We start from the raw sequence: 19560 nt of genomic DNA on the forward strand, positions 1-19560 counted from the left end.
CACTGCGTGGACAGCGATGTTGCCTGCACATTTCTTGCAAGAGAGGAGGCTTAAAAGCCCACAGCTTCAATGCTGAAAAGCCCATCAGCCTACCTGTTGCTCTAATGGCAGATATAGAAGGTAACGTGTGGGTGGAGGTGAAGAGAGCAGAAAGGATTCAGCACTACAGAACGAAGTTTTACAGAAACATGCAGGGCTTTAAAAAGCTTTGGTTTCACACCACGGGGAACGTACTACATCTATTAGCGCTCCAACATGATGAACTGGATACGAACTGAGCCCTCTGTAGTGCTCCAAGAGGGTGCAGCTGCGCCTCTGCAGACTGGAGCAAAGCACTCTGGGAAGGGGAGACAGAAGTTGCATTGACCCTGACGCCAATTGAAACGCCACAGGGACTCGAACAGCTGACCAAACATTCAGTGTGTCTCTTTGATAAAGATATAACTGCAATTTCCTCTTTATTTAGATCATCTCTTAAGGTCAACCACAAGTGAAATTATAGTATAGATATATATGTATTTATATATCTATCATGTAGTATCTCGCACGCCGCTGTTGTTTAGTTCAGTCATCATGGTTCACGATTATTGATTGCAGGTACAGAAAATAAAAAAATAAAAACTATAGTCAACTGAGGCAAGCAGGCTAGAGAAATAAAACAAGGATCAATATCAGCGTGGTGTTTTCAGGATGGAGATAGCTTCGCGACAAACTTGGACTTGATAGGGACTCTGCTCTTGCATGTGTTTTAATGGACAAGTAAGCAACTATATATATTATTTATTGTACACATCCAATACAGTTATATTGCACTTTGTTTGTACTTAAGTAATGCTTTTTATCAAGTCTGGTGACCAAGTCTATGGCAGTGAAATTAAATACAGTATGTGTTGCACAAAAATATTTAGCCATTGCTTGCAAATACTGTGGGTTTGTTCAAATGTACTTTTAGTACGATTGTTTTAAACGTATAAAACTGCGCAGCATTAACCCACCAAATCATTTGACACATATCAGGTCACATATCAGTAACAGGCTAATATAGCATTACATTTCACATTCCTTGCAACTAATTCAGTGCGATGACAAAATAGTGTGATCAAACTTTCAGGTAATACAAAAACTCATTTATTAGCTGATATATATATATATATACTTTTTTTAAACTTTTTTTTAATACATTTTAACAAATTACAACAACAAACTAAACATTCCTTAATAAAAACGGTGGCCCAAATAAAAAATATACAAAATTGAAAAAATGTAAAAGAAAATATATAAAACACTATACAATAGTAAAAGAAAAGAAAATTATATATTAAGTAAAGGTTTCACACCAATCAGTTCACCCTCAATGTCTCAATATATATATACTAATAGGTGTCAAACTTTGTATGAAAATGTCCAGTTTCAGTTGGGCAGTCATATGTTCCATTTTGTACATAGATATAAGTTGTTCATCCAATTAATTGTTTTTTCATGCACATAATAGGAGTACATGCAGAATATATCTCTGGTTTTGACTACAAAAATCTTGGGGTATTCCTTCAAGCGAAAAATACAAGGGAGTAAAAGGCAGGTCTACATGCAAAAATTTCATAATCTCATCCTTAACCCCTTGCCAAAATGTTTTGGACATTCCCAAAATATGAGTGTGTGGTTTCCTACCTTCCCACACTCCCTCCAACATTTCTCTACTTCTGGATTATCCACAAATTTTGATATCACCTGTGGTGTTTTAAAAAACCTCTTTTGTTTTCCAGTCAAACTCCTTCCAATTATGACTGTTGATCCCCTTATGACATCCTGTGCATATGTTTTCCCAAGTCTCAACCTCTATACATGAATATCAGTCACATGACCTCTTACGTCATCCGCTCTTTTTCCAGTTGACTGCCGTCATCTTGAGTACCTGCCGAGTACTGTCTACAATACTGACGGCATTAGCTAGGAAGCAGATTTTCTGTTTGTTTCACTTTATACATAACCAACTTTGTTTATGTAAACCCTGTGTGTATTTGACAGTATTCGCGCAATAAGACTAGAAAGAACTTAGTTCAGTAACTTGTCGCTGTTGTTAGACAGGCTTAGTGCGCGTGCGAAGCGGTGTACGGACTCAGCAAAGTGACTTGTTAGCACATGCAAATAATTAACTTATGTGAACTGCATTGTCCCGTTCCTCTGCGTTAACATTTGATGTGAATATATGTCGCGTTGTAGCCTATGCTGAGACGGAGGCGCCAGAACTGCAACTTATAGAATGCACGATACGACATTTCTTCAAAAGCAGATGGTGGATATATTTTAATCCACGATCATAAATCGTGATATCGCACACCCTTAAGCTAGCGTAAGATCATTATCATTTACATCCACTCACAGACAACATGAACACTGCACAGAGAGTTTGCACACACAAACCATTGTTATAACATAAAAGCAAGCAGCTGCGTGCATGGTTGGGCATGATATGATTGAAGGATTTTGACTGCGCGCAAAGTGCGCTACATTAATAATTCCTAAAAAGATGACATCAGTTAATCGCGATCTCACATCTCTGCTAATATCAATTAAGCCGACTGCACAATGAATCTTTCATAATATATACACTTTGTTTGTTACAATTAGAGGATTTGTCAGCATACAGAGCTCTGAACAAAAAGTCCGTTTTGAGCATAGAGGTTTTGAGCGGTGAGGGGAGTCTATCTTAAATGCTTCTGATTGGCCTTTGCGTTAAAGAAATAAACACGTATGTATGTGATTGGCTACATCGCTCAACGCTGCAACCGTGTTTTAAAAGGAAACTCTGGCCTGTAAATCGTTTCTATTTTGTTTTAGTTCTTGTTGCTTTTCTGCAAAAATGTATTAGTTTTTATACGTTTTATTCATAGTCATTTCCAGTTTGCGGGAGTCCCGCGAATCGTTTTATTCTCCCTGCAACGCGCGCACACACAGAGAGTGCATTGCCGCTCGCACTCGGCCATCAAATCTAGTCCCGCGCCGCACTCTTTTGCATTGGGAGTGCACGTCTCTAGATCAAGGGCCCGGCCCGAGGATAGTGACGGGAAATATCGGGCCGCAAGTTCGGGCTCGGCCAGAGAATAAGCTCTAGTTCCTTTGCGACTGATATATCGATCTTGCCGAATCAGGTACTCAAGATGGCGGAAGACACGTTTTAGAATTGAGTGACGTCAGTGAGGAGACGTTGGTGACATCATCTGATATTCATGTATATGATCATTCATTTCAAACTCCCAATTTATCTTTATAAGGAATGTATTATCTGTTTAATCAAGCAGTAGTCTGCTGTATATGTGAGACATATGTTTTTTTGTTTAGTGGGTGTTGTTTCTTTATAGCAATGAAATACTGTTCCACATTAGTCTCGTCTTCCTTAATTATTTCCCTTTCCTTATAATAGCCGATATATCATTTATATGATTTGTGAATTCCATACATCTCTGCATGGTGAAAACAACCTCTGTTCCATTCTCCTTCATAGCGTCATCAAGCTTCGTCTTTGTTATTGTTTTGAAAAAGCGACCTCTGGCGGCGAAAAAATTACAGATTGTACCTTTAATGGCAAAATCAAAAAGAGCCGACCAACAAGTCTCTATGATATTCTGGTCTATAGATATATCTCCAGAGTCTCTTTCAATGCAAGTCTGTGGGATATTTGTTGTCCATTTTATTGTGCACTGCGCATCAAAAGTTGGGGGTCACTAAGATTTTTTAAGTATTTCAGTAAGATTTTAGTAAGAAGTTTCTTATCGACATCAAGGCTGTATGATCAAAAATACAATAAAAATTTCAAATAATTATTTTTCATTTTAATATACATTAAATTGTAATTTATTTTTAGTAGCCATTTCTTCAGTGTCACATGATCCTTCAGAAATCATTCTAATATGCTGCTTTGGTGCTCAAGAATAATTTCTTATTATTATCAATGTTGAAAACAGTTGTGTTGCCTAATATTTTTGTGGAAATCATGATAATTTTTTGCAGGATTGAAAAGAAACCTCAAAAGAACAGCATTTATTTGAAATAGAAATCTTTTGTAACATTCATGTCTTTACTGTCACTTTTGATTAAATGAATGTGTCTTTGCTGAATAAAATAATTTCTTTAAAAAAGAAAAAGTCTTACTGACTCGATTCGATGTATCATTCATGTCTGTATCACATACAAGCAAAACTTTTTTTTTAAATTAATAAACTTAAGCATAATCTAATGTAATCGTGCCAACAGCATGGACTAGCTGTACTGGCAAATTTGTTTAATTGACATGCAGCAGAAGGATCAGAATGTACTGCTATCTTATTAATGGTCTAATAAAACCATTAAAGTCAAATTAATCTTGCATAGAATCCTGATGCTCTTATGTAACAGACACTTCTTAGGCTCTGAGATAGAATCCAAAGGGCTAGTGGGAGCCTGTTCTTTATAACTCATAGAAAATAACTATTTCCAAACACCGATTGCCATCCCTCAATGCCCTACATACTTCATCTCCCACATGATGTTCTAATGTGGGTGTTTCAAGCTTCCATAGTGAGCACAACGCACCGAAAATAGATTTTTGGATATTACTCATAGATTTTTTAAAAAATCTTTTTTAGTTCTGTACAGGGCATCTAAGAAAATAATGCATCTTCAGCATTTACCATTCATGTACAGAGCACCTGAATCTCACCTTTAAGGCTCTAATGGTACATGTACCCAGAGCTCCCCCCTGTGGCATATCTAACACAATACGGTGACAAAGCCAAAAAAAAGAAACAAAATAAGATGGATGGAAACTTAAGGTAAAAGGCCTGCTTCACACTTGTTTAAGAGCAAAATAAACAAGTAAAACCTAATAAAGTCCTGATAAATAGGTTGCAAACTCTTCTTGCAGCTAAGCTTTTGCATTGCGCTGTGCACACATGCAGTGTGAATACTGTAACCTGCTAATATGAGCACCAAAATTAATGTGTGCCATTTGCACTGCTTACGGTGCGAAACAGGCCTAAGAATGAGTTGCGTACCTGTTTAACTTTTGTCAGTTCTTGCTGCATCTTATGATTAAGGCTCTCGGATTCTGCAAGCTTATCCTGTTAGAACAGAGATCTTCACATGAGTCACAAGAGTTAGCTCACTCATTCTCGCAAATAGGAGTAATGAGAGCCTCGCTCAATAACACATGAATGAATGTCACAAATTCCAGCATGTGACAGTTTTTAAAACTGTTGTCATAGTGGTACCTGTATTCTCTTGAGCTCTCTCAAGACCTCAATGTGGTCTTTTCTTAGTCTCTCCATCTCATCCAGATCATCAGAGTCCGATAACGATGGCTTAAAAAATAAGAAATAATATATATATATATATATATATATATATATATATATATATATATATATATATATATATATATATATAAATATTATATTATAAATGCTGAAAAATACAGAGCCCCGCAAAATATCCCATGACTCACTAATACATCAGCACGATATAATAAATTGTTCACTAGTTTTACTAAATCTTGGCCACATATACATATATGTACACAGTATAATTATGTATAATAATTTTTTTTGTCTGCATGTCATATGCAGAACTCCGTACAAAAATAATAAATACATAATATATCATATGAAACATTATATAAAAGTAGTATTCTATATAAATAATATATAAATTATAATTTTAAAAACATTTACAAATAATAAAAAATATAATTTACTGTATAATTTTATATATATTATAATATTTTATATATATATATATATATATATATATATATATATATATAATTTATCAATGCACATTTAGTATGCATGTTTCTGCTGGAATAATAAAAATCCTTTGCACTTACTGTAGGGTTTGATGGAGACTCACTGAGATCATCTGATGTCAATCTCGCTACTTCCTGTTCCGAGTCCGACTTGGACGGTAGTTTAAAGAGTTCCTTTGCCACTCTCTCAAAATCTTACAGGAGAAAATATGTTCAATCACACAAAATGTCTTTTTTAGAGGTTCTTTTTTTAAACAAACCTGAAATAATGTACTGCACAAGTAAGGAGAGGTAAAAAGCCACCAGTACATAAACCACAACAACATAATGAGGACTGACAGAAATTATTCTCACCGCCATAAGCCACTGTCCCTCCTGGGTTCAAACGCAGTCTTTCTCTCAGAGTCAGGACCTGAGAGTCATTAAGCTTCAATCCCAGTGCCTCCAGTGTCTGCGGACAGAACAACCGCCCTTTTAGTTACACAAGCATAACATCCTCACTGTTTTTCTTTCTCTCTCTCTCTCTCTCTCTATATATATATATATATATATATATATATATATATATATATATATATATATATTATAAATAAAAATGTTTATTTTTACACAGTTAGTGTGTATATATATATATATATATATATATATATATATATATATAGTAAATATTACTGTAAAACAACCTTCTGGAGTAGAAATCTTTCTAAAAATTGACCATGCTTTAGACAGTTTTCTGTATCAACAGATCTACCGACTGCGCTGTACTGCACTGAAGCTGTGACACAGTCTCTATTGATTTTCCCATCATACCACAGTAGGAGAACTGCACATATTGTTCAACAGTGGGATTAACTCCCTCCCCACATGATAGTAAAACCAAAAAAGATCAATACAGTACTGAGACTGATGGGTAACTAATCATTATAGCCCGCCCCGGGGGATGACCAGCATTTGACCTTGCCGTAAACATGAGATGTTTCTGTAATTCGGTACTTTGACAGATACCGTCATTCTCTAATTGAAAGGATATGATTATGCAGACCTGCTCTATTTTCTCGGGCTTGAGTTCGAAGCTGGGAATTGAGGATGAAGGTTTTGAGGGTTTGCAGGTATTGCTGGGATTACAGGCAGCGTTTGCATCTGGGCAAAGAGAAAGAGAACCCAAATAAGTTAAACTGCACAAAAAAAGCTCTTTTGCAAAACAGCTGTTTGTAATATTGGTAAAGCACATCACATATTTTAGTAAGACTCTTACATAACTCAATGAGAGTATAATCTATTCGAGTAGATTGCTCACAGTGGGGGCCCAAAAAAGTATTTTTGCAAAAAAGTGTCTCTGCATTATATAACAAAATATTATAACCAAGTGGTATTTATTTTAGAAATATAAAAAAAATAGTTCACACTTTTCAAGTAAAAAATTTTACAAAAATATGTATTGTTCAAAATATATTCACTTTCTAGCTGTCAGACATTAGTCCAACATGTTCATAATTAATCATTTGTTTGCAGAAGACATTTGCTATGATATTTTGGATTTAATGCAATGACATTTATTCACTCTTACTCTACCATTCAGAAGTTTGGGGTCAGTGAGTTTTTTAATTTTTTAAAAAGAAATTAATACTTCTATTCAGCAAGTATGCATTAAAGAGTAAAGAAAGTAAAGACATTTTTTTAACTATATTTTTTATCAAATAAATGCAGCCTTGGTGAGCATAACAGACTTCTTTGTAAAACATTTAAAAATCTTACAGTCTTACAAACTTTTTAACAGTAGTGTAAGTGTTAATCCAAAAACATCTGAGGCATTTCGGGTCAACAATTTAAACTCTCATTCAAATATTACACCATTATATTTGATCCCTTATGATGGCTCGTATAAATGCTTTGTGTACAACAGGAATTAATATTGTTTGAACAGGCTGTTTTTTTCCCCTCCATAAACCCAATCCCGACCAGACCAGTGGACTGGAGAGAAAGCATGATGCTTTGTTCAAAATAGTGCCAACCTTGTCAAATCCTCTTACTATGAATAACTGCAGATTGTAACTGAACTCATAGGTGTGTGCTCTGACCATGAACTCACTATCTCATCATTTATTGTTCACTCATTCATTATCCGCATATTTATTTATCTTATTTGGACGGGGATTTATTTCCTGTCAATGATTTCATGGTAATTCAAAGCCCTTTTAGAATAATATCAGACAGTTGCCTTCACAAATGTGACATAAAAGTGGGTCTCAAAGAAGTTTTTATGCAATGTGAAGTGACTCATTTTTAATATTCAATATTATGGAGAGAGAATATGGTGATGGAAAAAAATATGAGAGAAAAAAAATATCAAGTCAAAGCTTTTGCGTTCCCCTGATAAACTTTGCATTCACTCCCAAAACCTTTGTGTTCCCTCGCAAAAACTTTTTCGCTCACTCACAAAACTTTTGTGTTCTTTGCGAGTGAATGCAAAATTTCTCGGTGGGAACGCAAAATATTTGAAAGAGAATGCAAAACCATTTCCAAATAATGATTCCTCCTATCTCATATAGTTTTTCTTCACCATGTCCTTTTAGCGGCTCCATAGAATATGTACACGCAGTTCTTACTATGATCCTTATTCCCATTTAGATATTATATACTCTTAAAAAAGTCACAGTAATGTTCTTCATTTCATATTTGTTGTTCAGTACAGCTGGTTAAATCGGCTTTAAATCACACCTGAGAGGAGCTTTATCGAAGGTTCTCGTCAATGAAAGAAAACCCTGTCCTGAACAGAGTTCGGTATCCTCGATTTCACCTGGAGTTATGTCATGTTGATGCTAATATCCATTTTTAGAACCATGCCAGCCGGATTATTTTGAGTTACAAACACAGCGTCTCATCGGCACATGGCTGTCTAAACGTCTGCTGAAAAGGTAGTCTAATCCAGGTTATGACAGAATGTTCTTTATCTATGAGTTTCAGATTGTTCAAAAGTAAAATTCCATTCACAATGCATCAGAATGTGAAAGGCTGCAGAGATAGTCCTACACCATCTGTGAATAACAATAGGAGTGCCTATGGTTAGTTCTGGGTTCAATACAAGTTAAGATAGCAACATTTGTGGCATACTGTTACCACAGAAAAGATCTTTGATTTTTTTGTTTATTTAGCAAATGTAGAATTCATCTAGACTATTTTAAAGCAACATTTAGTTATAGTAGAGCACTTACCATCTTGTATTTGTTTAAAGTATGTTGTTTTTTAATTGACGTATATATACGTTGTTTAATTGACAAATGTATTTTAAAAGTATTTTAGGTGTAAAGTATTTGGTCACTTTAGTTTAGGGTCCAATTCTCCCCATCAACTAACTATTAACAACGACTTTTGCCTCAATAAACTCCTACTTACGGCTTATTAATAGTTAGTAAGGTAGTTGTTAAGTTTTGGTATTGGGTAGGATTAAGAGATGTAGAATATAGCCAAGCAGAATAAGGCATTAATATGTGCTATATAAGTACTAATAAACAGCCAATGTCCTAGTAATATGATTGATAATAAACAACTAGTTAATAGTGAGAATTGGACCCTAAACTAAAATGGTACCAAGTATGTATATACCATTGTAACATTTTAATTTATGCTGGGGTATTTTAAACTTTTTAATTTTGGTTTGAAATGTGACCTGTTTTATGAGAATTCATATAGAACAGCATATGTACAGTATATATAGTTTCAAAACTAATGTATTTTAAGGCTTCTTTGCCTCCATGTATTTATTTTCTGCAATAAGCTATTTTATGACACCAATCTAGTAATAAACTTAGGGGATTCTTATAGGAGGAATACAGGGTACCAGTACCAGAGTTGGCCACTGTGGTGCAGGCACTCTCAAGAGAGGACACAGGGGTGAGATTAGGCTTTCCTATTGCTGGTCGTACCTGAAAGGAAAGACACAAATTGAAGCCTTTAAGAAAGCATTATCTCAAGCAGTGCCGAAGAACATTCACTGCATTACTGAATCTCTCTTTCCAGACTGGAATCAGCCACAATCTTACGTCTTACCTTAGTAAGTTCTACAGAAGGCAACGTCTCACTTCCAGAGTTGGGGGTGTTGGATGTCTTGGGAACGAGAACTCTAGTGGGCCTGAGTTGGGGAGTTGAACTGCAGGGAGGTTGAATGGAGATGGGGCTGTGGGGTCCACTGCTGGAGCCAGAAGAAGACCTTCGTCTGATAAACGCTATCTCTACTGTAGGGTCTGGTCTGTAGGGCCAAACAGTGACATGTGTAAACATAGGACCTTACAGTCTCTCAACATACAGCTGCATTTGTCTTGGACAGAAGCAAAACCTCTATGCATATTTTCCCTATGTTGTCATTCAGGGAAGGTTGTCTTGAAAGGTTGTGTTTATATAGACATAAGTTTAAACCTGAGTTTTGTTCGAGTGAGTAGGATTTTGGCTTCTTCATGTGTTACTCCAACGAGAGACTCCTTATTGATGGATATGAGCTGGTCCCCGGCCTTTAGTCTCCCATCCTAGAGTCACAAAGAGAAAAACATTTTACTTTATTTAAATTTTCCTCAGCTTAATTTACTTCACTTCACCTTACAGTACTATTCAAGTTTTGTTTTTGAAAGAAGTCTAATATGCTCACTAAAGCTGCATATGTGTGATACAGTAAAATACAGAAAAACAGTGATTTTGTAAAATATTATCACAATTTGAAATAAAGTCTATTTTTAATGAATTTTAAAATATAATTTATTGCTGTGATGGCAACTCTGAAGTTTCAGCATCATTACTCCAGTCTTCAGTGTCACATGATCCTTCAGAAATCCTTCTAATATGCTGATTTGTGCTCATGAAACATTTCTTATTATTATCAAAGTAGAAAACAGTTGTGCTCCTCAATATTTTTGTGGAAACTGTGTTTTTTCAGCATTCTTTGATAAATAGAAAGTTAAATAGAACAATTATTTTTTAATAGAATTGTTTGAAACATCTTTACTGTTACTTTTGATTAATTTAATGCATCTTTGCTAAATAAAGTATTCATTTATTTTTTTAAAAACATACTGACCCCAAACTTTTGAACAGTCGGGCAATTTACTCACTTAACTTCACCTTCATTTATTTCACTTCACCTCACCTGAAATTTACTTAATTCACAAACTACTACAGTGTTTCACAAGCCAAGAATCAACCCAAGCAAATTATGTAAAAAAAAAAAATTTATTTGTTTGTTTGGTCCTTAACCGGTTTGTCTTCTCAAACTCAAAAAAATAAGATCTTACTTTTTTTTGTTGCTGCAATTTTACAAAATAACAATAATAATAAATAAACATACTTTTTGGCAGTCGCTCCCTTGCATTATTTCCTGAACGAACACCATTGGGCCCTCTGCACGGTTAGCTCCGCCCCTGATGACCAAGCCTAATCCTGTCCCTTTGGCAACACATATCAACTGAATCATGCAGTCTCTGGGGAAAGAGAGGTTAACATAAGGGCTTGGATCAACAGCAGAAACAATGAATTCTGAGGTGATTAGTTTTTTTTTCAATAACCATAAATTAATCTGTTGTGGGATTTCACTCTCACTCGGGCTAGGTCAGGTGTTTTCAGGCTTAAACTCTTCAATCAGGACACTATTAATTGCATTAGTGTGAGAAACCTGCTGGGTTCTGTCATTCATTTTGATAGAAGAATTTTTTAATGCGAAAGGATCAAACTAAAGAACCGAATAAAATCTGAATAAGATATACAGTGTGTCTTTTGGTTCTTACGTGCAGACTTGTGGAGGTGGGGAGGTAATGCAGGCAGTGGTGTATAATGGGTTTGGGTCTTTAGGGCTCAGAAGCAGAGGACTGGTTGACCTGGAAGATGAGGAGGAGGAGGCAGTGTCGGTCATCTTTCCTGAAGACAAGATATTTGATTTTTAATACTCTCAAACTAAACTTCTGCTACTCTTTCACTTAAAAATAACCCAAATGAATGCTACAATAGAAATATCACCGTACACTTAGAATAAGAACAACCTCCACATTTTTTTAAATCTATTTATTTTTACACTAATGTTCAAAAGTTTGGGGTCGGAAGATTTTTGAAATGTTTAAAAAGAAGTCTCCTACGCTCACCAAGGCTGTATTTATTTGATCAAAAATACAGAAAAAAAACTGTATTACAAAATGTTATTAGAATTTAACATAAGTGATTTGTATTTTACGAAAGCCCTGAACTGCAACGTAAAAAAAAAAAAAAAATCTGTAAAAAACAACAACAACATTCTAGCATTTCGACATTAAAGTAGAAATGTATTCCTGTGATGTCAACACTGAATTTTCAGCAGCCATTACTCCAGTCTTATTTGGTGCTCAAGTAATATTTCTTATTATTATCACAGTTCAAAACAGTTGTGCTGCTCACTATTTTTGTGGAAACCATTCAACATTTTTTAGGACACTTTGAAGAAAAGAAAGTTCAAAGGAATAGCATTTATTTAAAATTTAAAAGAAAAATTAACATTATAAATGTCCTTACTGTCACATGTGATTAACTGAATGCATAATTGCTGAATAAAAGTATTTTTTTCTTTTTAAAAAAATCTTACTGACCCCTAACTACACATACATTTTGGTTCAAGTATATTCTGATGCATGCTTGGCTCTTTATGTAGAAAAATGATGTTATGGAAGAACTAAACTAAACCCTTTTTTAAGTTGGCACACTGTAGGCTATTTTTGTCCATCATTTCAATATTCTCTCAAAATCAGACATTAGTCATTCACTCCTGAAATGCAGTATAGTGATAGACGTAATGGAAAATACCTGTAGAAACAGAGATGTCTGATCCAGAACTAGTACTATTGCTCGAGCCATATTTTTCCATTAGTTCAGCAAATTCCCTCCTAATGATAAACATAAAAAAAACATCCAAGATCATCTATAGATTCACTTTTCCTGGGGCCATAATTTTCCAGTTGTTCATAATAGGAGGGCTTTTGTACAGACTAACACTCTGTGGTGTTCAGAGAGTAAACATTATGAGGGCTTTCCTTTCTGTAAAATCATGCATTACATAATTATGAATGTACTTTATGTTCTAAAGGAGAATGCTGAATGATATTATCATTCTTAGTTTATAAAATAGACAAAAAATAATGAACACACCCCTATTAAACCATCAAACTACATTTTGCAAGACAGTCCCTATGGTTATTTGACAACTCCCATTAAATGAAACTTCCTCATTAGTCCACAAAGAAGCTTAGAAGCACTTAATTAGATTAATGAAGTAATCACAGATAAATTGGTATCAAAGTTAAAGCCGGACAGTTTCCAAACCTGAAATGTGATCTAAGCAGTAATCTTTAAATTCTTGACATTATGTTCCCAAAATCTGTGTACTGTACAGAAGCAGTTTGTTTAAGGTGATTGATTGTCCATTATTTATGAGGGTAATCCTTTTACACCGTTACAGCTTTAAACCTGAACCCCAGCTGGTTTAACTCAGGACACATATGACAGACTTGTGCCCCAAATACGTCATCAGCTGTTCAGTCGGGAGAACAAAAGTGCTCATCAGGAAGTCACTGAGACCAGCAAAATGCCAGCTCGAGTTAAACTAATACAGACAGAAATAACTTGACAACTGCCCAAAACCGAGACCTCTGGCTAAGCAGACAGTGCCAAAACAACAACAAATTTGTGTTGCCAGTACAGAATTACTCTATAGATCAAGTCTCCTAAGAAGCAGTGTTATTTTAGATTTTATTTTAGGTTTATTAATATTTTGATTTACCTTTTAATTTTATATTTTTTTGTTTTCAAGTTAATTTTAGTCTAAAATTTTGTACATTTGCATAATTTTTAATTATTAGTAATTTTGTTATGTGATTTGTTTGTCATTTTATTAGTTTTTTTAATATTGCTATTTTTTTACTTTTTTTTCAGTAAATAATTTAGTGCTTTAGCTTAAATTTATTTTAGTTTGTTGCCAAGTTGACATTTCAAATTTTCATTTAATTCAAGTTTTTCAATGAATATTTATATTTTATTTCAGCTTTATTTCAATTAACAGGAATGTTTTTAATATTTTAAGTGGCAACCTTATTGAAAAGTGTTACCGTTTTGGTTTTAGTTATAGTTATTGATAATAACCATGATTAGAAGATTTTAAAACAGCTAGACTCATGTTTGGAGTTCATAAAAAAAAGAGACAAAATATTAGTGCTGGAAAAATGCCATCACACTACAACAAGTGCCAAAATTCTCAATAAAGTGCTAAAGACCTTAAGTACATTAAGTGTATTAAGACTATTTTTAGATTTTTTTAAAAATCAAGACACTTCTCTGTACTCATTCACTTATAGGATTAAGAATATGATGTCCAACAGTGCTCATTCTGTACTTGGCAAGCAATATTTCCTGTTTCCATATAATTAAAATCTTTGAACACAAAACGGATCATATACAAACATGTAAATACCGATAAAGTGAGATGAATAGCAAAAAGAATGCATTCCATTAGATATTGTTAAAGGTGTCATGAATTGAGAAATCACATTGTTAAATAAAATAACCTGTAAGTTTAAGAACTCAAAGTTTCCTCAGTCAAAAAACAGCTTTTATTGAAACCAAGGTGAGAAAATGGCTCTTTTTGGATTTTGTGGATTGTGGACAAACACAGGAATACTTCAGCAACAAAACGATAGAGATATCTGAGATGATCTGAGGATTACAAGACGTTTTGGTTGTGAAAAAAAGTCTTTGCCTTCCTTGTGGTCCTAAAATTAAGAAAGCGTGGATGAACTTTAAACTCTCTTTTCAGAGAGACTGAAATTAAAAGATAATGCAGTGCCGACTATATTGGATCTGAGAGTAATATCGCAACCCTCAAGTCTGAGAAACAATGTTTTTACCATGTGTCACTATTGATTTGTCTGTTACAGATCGTTTGAAATGCACTGAGTATTTATACTGTAGCGCCGCAGTTGAACTGTGATTTGCTGTTCTTTCCTTTGCTTCAGCATTTATGGGGTTAATGCGTTGATTTATCGGATACAGAAGAAAGCACGTAGAGAACGCTGCTTTAGTTACTGTTTTGATCGAAGCTATTCGCTGTGATCATGAACAAAAGATTCAGTGAGCGACATCTTCTGTTTTGTCATCAGTAAGACATTACAACACGTTTCATTTTATTTAAAATCAACACTGTAAATGACAATGTATATGTTTTTCACTTTATCGAAAAGGTTGACTGGTGAATAGCCTATAAGGACAATGTGACAAACAAATCATTTCGTTTACACGAAACACAGCAACTCATCCTTAGTCAAATATAACTGTGATAACTCAAAGTACTTATGCTTTGAGTTCTCTCAATTATGCATTCAATGTACTTAAAAGTTTTCATTGTGGTAAATAAAGTTTATGTAATATGCATAAATGTTTCACATTGTTGGCAAATGTTTAAACTATGTAACAAGATATTTTTCAGCATCAGAAGTTTTCAAAACAATTCCACACGTGTAATGGTGGGGACGTTGAAAAATGATTTTAATATGCAAAACTGTTACTCAATCATAGCAGTGGGCATTTGCTTCCAAGTCTTGAATACGGCACGAATATCAAAAATGAAGTGTTCGAAAGGGTCAAAAACAGGATAGAAAATAGCTTTTTACTTCTAAATTAGTCTGTTTTTTGATGTAAAATATTAATAACATAAGTGGACCTCAGAGAACATTATAACAATTTTTTAAATGCAGTTAATAACCCCTTTAAAAGTCATCTTACCTGGAAGGGTCGTCACGTACTATCAGTAAAGACATGTGATTTGTAGATGATGCCATGCGAAGAACCTCCACTGCTCTAATAAAACATCACACATATTTCTCAGTTTAGTCGTTTTAATATACTTTATAATTATAATTTATTGCAGATCAATAACCAATGCATTACTTTTCATTTGTAACACCTCCTAAATTCATGTTGTTAACATCTAAAATGAGGTCCCCTGCTCTAAGACGGCCTGAAGGACAGAAAGGAACATCATCAGTCATTCCCAGAATCAAAGTAAATATTCATTGGATATTTGGGGAGAAAGAACGTACCGTCCTGTGCCGCCACGCCACCTGGCAAAACCCGTTTAATGAAAATACCAAACTCTTCACCACTCTGTTCCCTGTAGCCCCCAATAATCTTCACGCCTATACAAATTGAGAACAAGATTTTTTGGATTAATTCTTTATATGGGGGTGAAATTAAATTGTACATCAAATGCCTTGAAAAATGAAGCAGTGTAATTGTGCTGTGGTTCTCACCAAGTCCTTTTTTACAATCTGTGAAGTCTAGTCTCTCCACAGCACGGTTGATGCCATGGGGCCCCATTATTGTCCTGAAAAAAAAAAGGTTGTTGCAGACTGTTTTTAAAAATACAGATTATCCAATGGGTGGTTATAATGTGGTTGACCCTCTGATGTATGAATTATTAAATCCCAAAGAAAAGAATATAATCATTCCCAATCTTTTCCCCCCAAAATGCTGCATATTGAGAGTGTTACAAATCTGTCCATTACAGCAGAAGATCATTTAAATATTCTGGTAAATATTCCAGAAAAAAAGATATACTCATATAAAGGAATAAAGAAAGAATAAAGGAAATACCAATGTGGATGTAACAAACACCTGAATGGTTCAAATGGATTTTTAAACATTGTACTGTAATGGACACATGCTTTAGAGGGTTAAATCACTCATAAAATAGAAATATCGGAATGTATGATTTCAAAGAGGGTTTACACTCTTAGAAGAAAATGTTCTATTTAGAACCTTAAAGGGTTTCAGACGCTTAATATGTAGAACCTTTTAGCAGTTCCCATCATGGTATCATTTAATGGATTCATTAATTTTGTTTTAATTCACTTTTAACTATAGTCAAATTTTAGGAATGAAACATCTCGTAAACATACTTTAGGGAAAAAATTAAATAAGCCTTTAAACATGAAAGTATTATGCAGTCAAGACATTTCTCCTTACATAGTACCTTTACGGCAAAAATTTAGTCAAAAGCCTAGGGTTCTATATATTTTTCTAAGAATTATTTATATAATATAATGTTTTTATTACAGTAAATAGAACAGTGGTTTAAGTAATAACATTATCAGCCAAATAAAAAAATAAATGCTTATTCAGGAAGTAGGCTATTATGCTTGGGCTTATATTAAAACCTTAAGCATGTAGGTAAACAATAAAAGCGGTAAATGATAAATCCTTATAGAAAGAGGGTATGTATCCAATCTGGTAAACTGCAGCCTGATCTCTATTGCATTTAATCCCCATAACAGACAAACCAAAGGAATACAATATTTTGACTTTAACTAGGACATTGCGTGAGATGTTAATAAAGTTCTGAACAATGTATTTCTTTTGATAAAACAAATATCACATATTTTCTTTTTAACCCTCATGTTGTTCAAATGTATTTTAACTATTTATTTTCCATACATACTCTACAATGCTGCATGTGTAAAATATATTAATAGTACTTTCAAAACTGACCTATAATTTGCACTTCAGATTTGTTATGTGAACCTGACATCATCAAAACCCGGCAAACTGATATTGCTGAAGCTTTATCCTTCTGTTTGACTAAGAAGTGGGCATGCGCTCTTTTGAAAAGGCGATTGGTGTTCAGTATTAATGTTGGGTTTGTTTGAGGTCAATAAAACCCCTGCAAAAACACTTCAGAAAAATAAAACAAATCAAAGGAAACATCTGGAAAGAGTGTACTTGTACATTGTGTACAATAGAAAATTTAAGCACGTGTAAATGCATTGCGTTTATTAATACCTGGGGTCACTGACACCCCAAATGTAACATGAAGAGGCGTATTATCGATTTGACAAGTATAATCAATCAGATCAGGAAAAGTATGTTTTTGAGATATTAAAACGAAGGTTAACTTATTATTAGTTTTTATGTTTTGCATTAGATATGGAACCATAATATACAAGTTGTGATATTTAAAATAAATATTTTCTGCATTGGTGTAAAAAAAAAATCATTTTTCATACAGTACTAAATAGGAAGAAACATATGTATTAACTAAAGACTAAGATGATGGTTCAACTGCAGGATTTGTAATCTCAGACCAAAGTGCCGTTTGTGTTTTGTTGAGTTCATGTGCTGGTCAGCCTGAGGATGACAAGGACAAACTCTTGTGCTTCTTACTAGTGATGTATTTAACCTGATTCCTATCCCCGCAATTAGTTTTCTTTGTTATCTCCTTTGCTGCACTGTAAACAGTCCACTTTAATCTCGATCACATTAAGAGCAACAAAGAGAATTAGAATTAAGTTCAGTGTAATGATGGTCTGTCCTTTACTGCAACAGGCAGGTCGTGGATACGGCGTGTTTCCATCAAATCTGTGTCAAAATGGTTATGCACAAACTTCAAATAAAGCATAATGATTTGTCTTTAACGAGTCACTCTGAACAAACAGAGCTCAGATGTAGTGCGTGCGACTGTTACAAAAGATCCAGCATTAAACTGATCACTTAATTCTACCTAATCTGTCTTACCCTCAAGCCATGTAAGGATATGCACTCAAGTGACTACAGCGAAAGCACACAGGCAGGGTGCATCCTACTGCATCTATTCTTGCTTTAACTTTCCACTTCCTGCTGGTTCATCACCATGATGATGACGAACTTTAAATGTTCTACTGTACTTGCTGTCAGCTTTTAATGAGCTCTTCAGCATTGAAAGCAATTTTATATGCATTATTAGAGCAGCACAAATTTGTAAACAGAATACTAGGATAATATGCTAAAATGTTCCAGGGCAAATGTAATATCCATGCCCATTTTTTAAACAGACGAAACAAGCAGAAACATGAGCACAAGCACACACAAGCTACACAAGCACACCAAATGAGGCTACAACAGAAAACAAACAAGATTTAAAAGCATTAGTATTTGCTTAATCTAAAGTCACTCAGCCAGATAACAACCAGATAATGGCATTTCCTACCAGTAGAGGAGTGATAGCCCGTCAAAGTGTTCTGCCTCCACTGGAAGCAGTGCCATTGCAGGTCCACAAGCAACTGATGATGCGTTGTAAAAATCTACGATATCACCGGGTTGGGGAGAACGGTGGTTCAAATCAGGTCAGTCTCGATGACCGAGAGACAGCAATCTACCCAGACAGTAACAGACAAACTCCTACCTATCCACTAATCTGTCCTGATACTCCACAGTCACATGGTTTGCCTCACCTCTCTCTGCGCTGTCACAGCTGATGATGATTCTGTCTCTCCCGAGGCAGGAAAACTTGACACCGGACTGTTATGTGGAACGAGGGGACGTGAGTCTGACGGCATGATTTCTGACGCGGGGACACTGAATGAATGACAAGCACTGTGGAGTCTATGTGAAACTGAAAAGAAAAATGAGAAACAAATTAGAATCGTCCAAATAAAAAAAATAACTATATTCATAAAAATGATAAATAACGCAAACAGATATCCATAAAAGCGTGTCTATGTATCAGATTGACCTACCTAATAACAGCTTGCGCCAGCGCAAATCCTGTTTTGTCGTTAAAAAAACTATTGTCAGGATTTATTAAAGACACGCAGTGAAAAAATAGCGCTTAAAAGGCGTGGACAAGGTTTGTAGGAGTTTCCCTGTCAGTCAAAAAATGTATGGGATTTAAATGCATTATGCAAGGTGATTTATTAAGTTTTGCGCTCGTCAATTTACTAGTGTTGTAAACAGGTTTTGTCGTAGTTTTTGTC

General features: G+C 34.7%; 1 protein-coding gene across 5 annotated transcripts in view; it reads right to left on the reverse strand.

The window, feature by feature from the left end:
• The window catches only part of stxbp4 (syntaxin binding protein 4), a 36829-nt gene extending 17668 nt beyond the window's left edge, over positions 1-19161 (reverse strand). For 3 of the 5 annotated variants that reach the window (XM_077200528.1, XM_077200531.1, XM_077200530.1), the window contains exons 1-16: positions 18795-19046; positions 16084-16157; positions 15874-15969; positions 15722-15791; positions 15557-15631; positions 12590-12669; positions 11548-11677; positions 11112-11244; positions 10193-10299; positions 9827-10025; positions 9624-9702; positions 6822-6919; positions 6134-6230; positions 5861-5973; positions 5247-5336; positions 5031-5096 (exon numbers count right to left, since the gene is read on the reverse strand). In XM_077200528.1, coding sequence (XP_077056643.1) covers positions 5031-5096; positions 5247-5336; positions 5861-5973; positions 6134-6230; positions 6822-6919; positions 9624-9702; positions 9827-10025; positions 10193-10299; positions 11112-11244; positions 11548-11677; positions 12590-12669; positions 15557-15631; positions 15722-15791; positions 15874-15969; positions 16084-16157; positions 18795-18850 — 1563 coding nt within the window. In that variant the 5' untranslated portion in view covers positions 18851-19046. Of the gene's footprint in view, positions 1-5030; positions 5097-5246; positions 5337-5860; positions 5974-6133; positions 6231-6821; positions 6920-9623; positions 9703-9826; positions 10026-10192; positions 10300-11111; positions 11245-11547; positions 11678-12589; positions 12670-15556; positions 15632-15721; positions 15792-15873; positions 15970-16083; positions 16158-18794 lie in introns of all 5 variants that reach the window. The other 2 variants (XM_077200529.1, XM_077200527.1) reach the window with 2 other exon arrangements.
• Between the last annotated feature and the right edge of the window lie 399 nt (positions 19162-19560).

The sequence above is a fragment of the Siphateles boraxobius genome, unplaced genomic scaffold, assembly GCF_051911475.1.
Source record: "Siphateles boraxobius isolate OS27281-9 unplaced genomic scaffold, OSU_SipBor_1 46, whole genome shotgun sequence".
NCBI classification, from domain to species: Eukaryota; Metazoa; Chordata; class Actinopteri; order Cypriniformes; family Leuciscidae; genus Siphateles; species Siphateles boraxobius.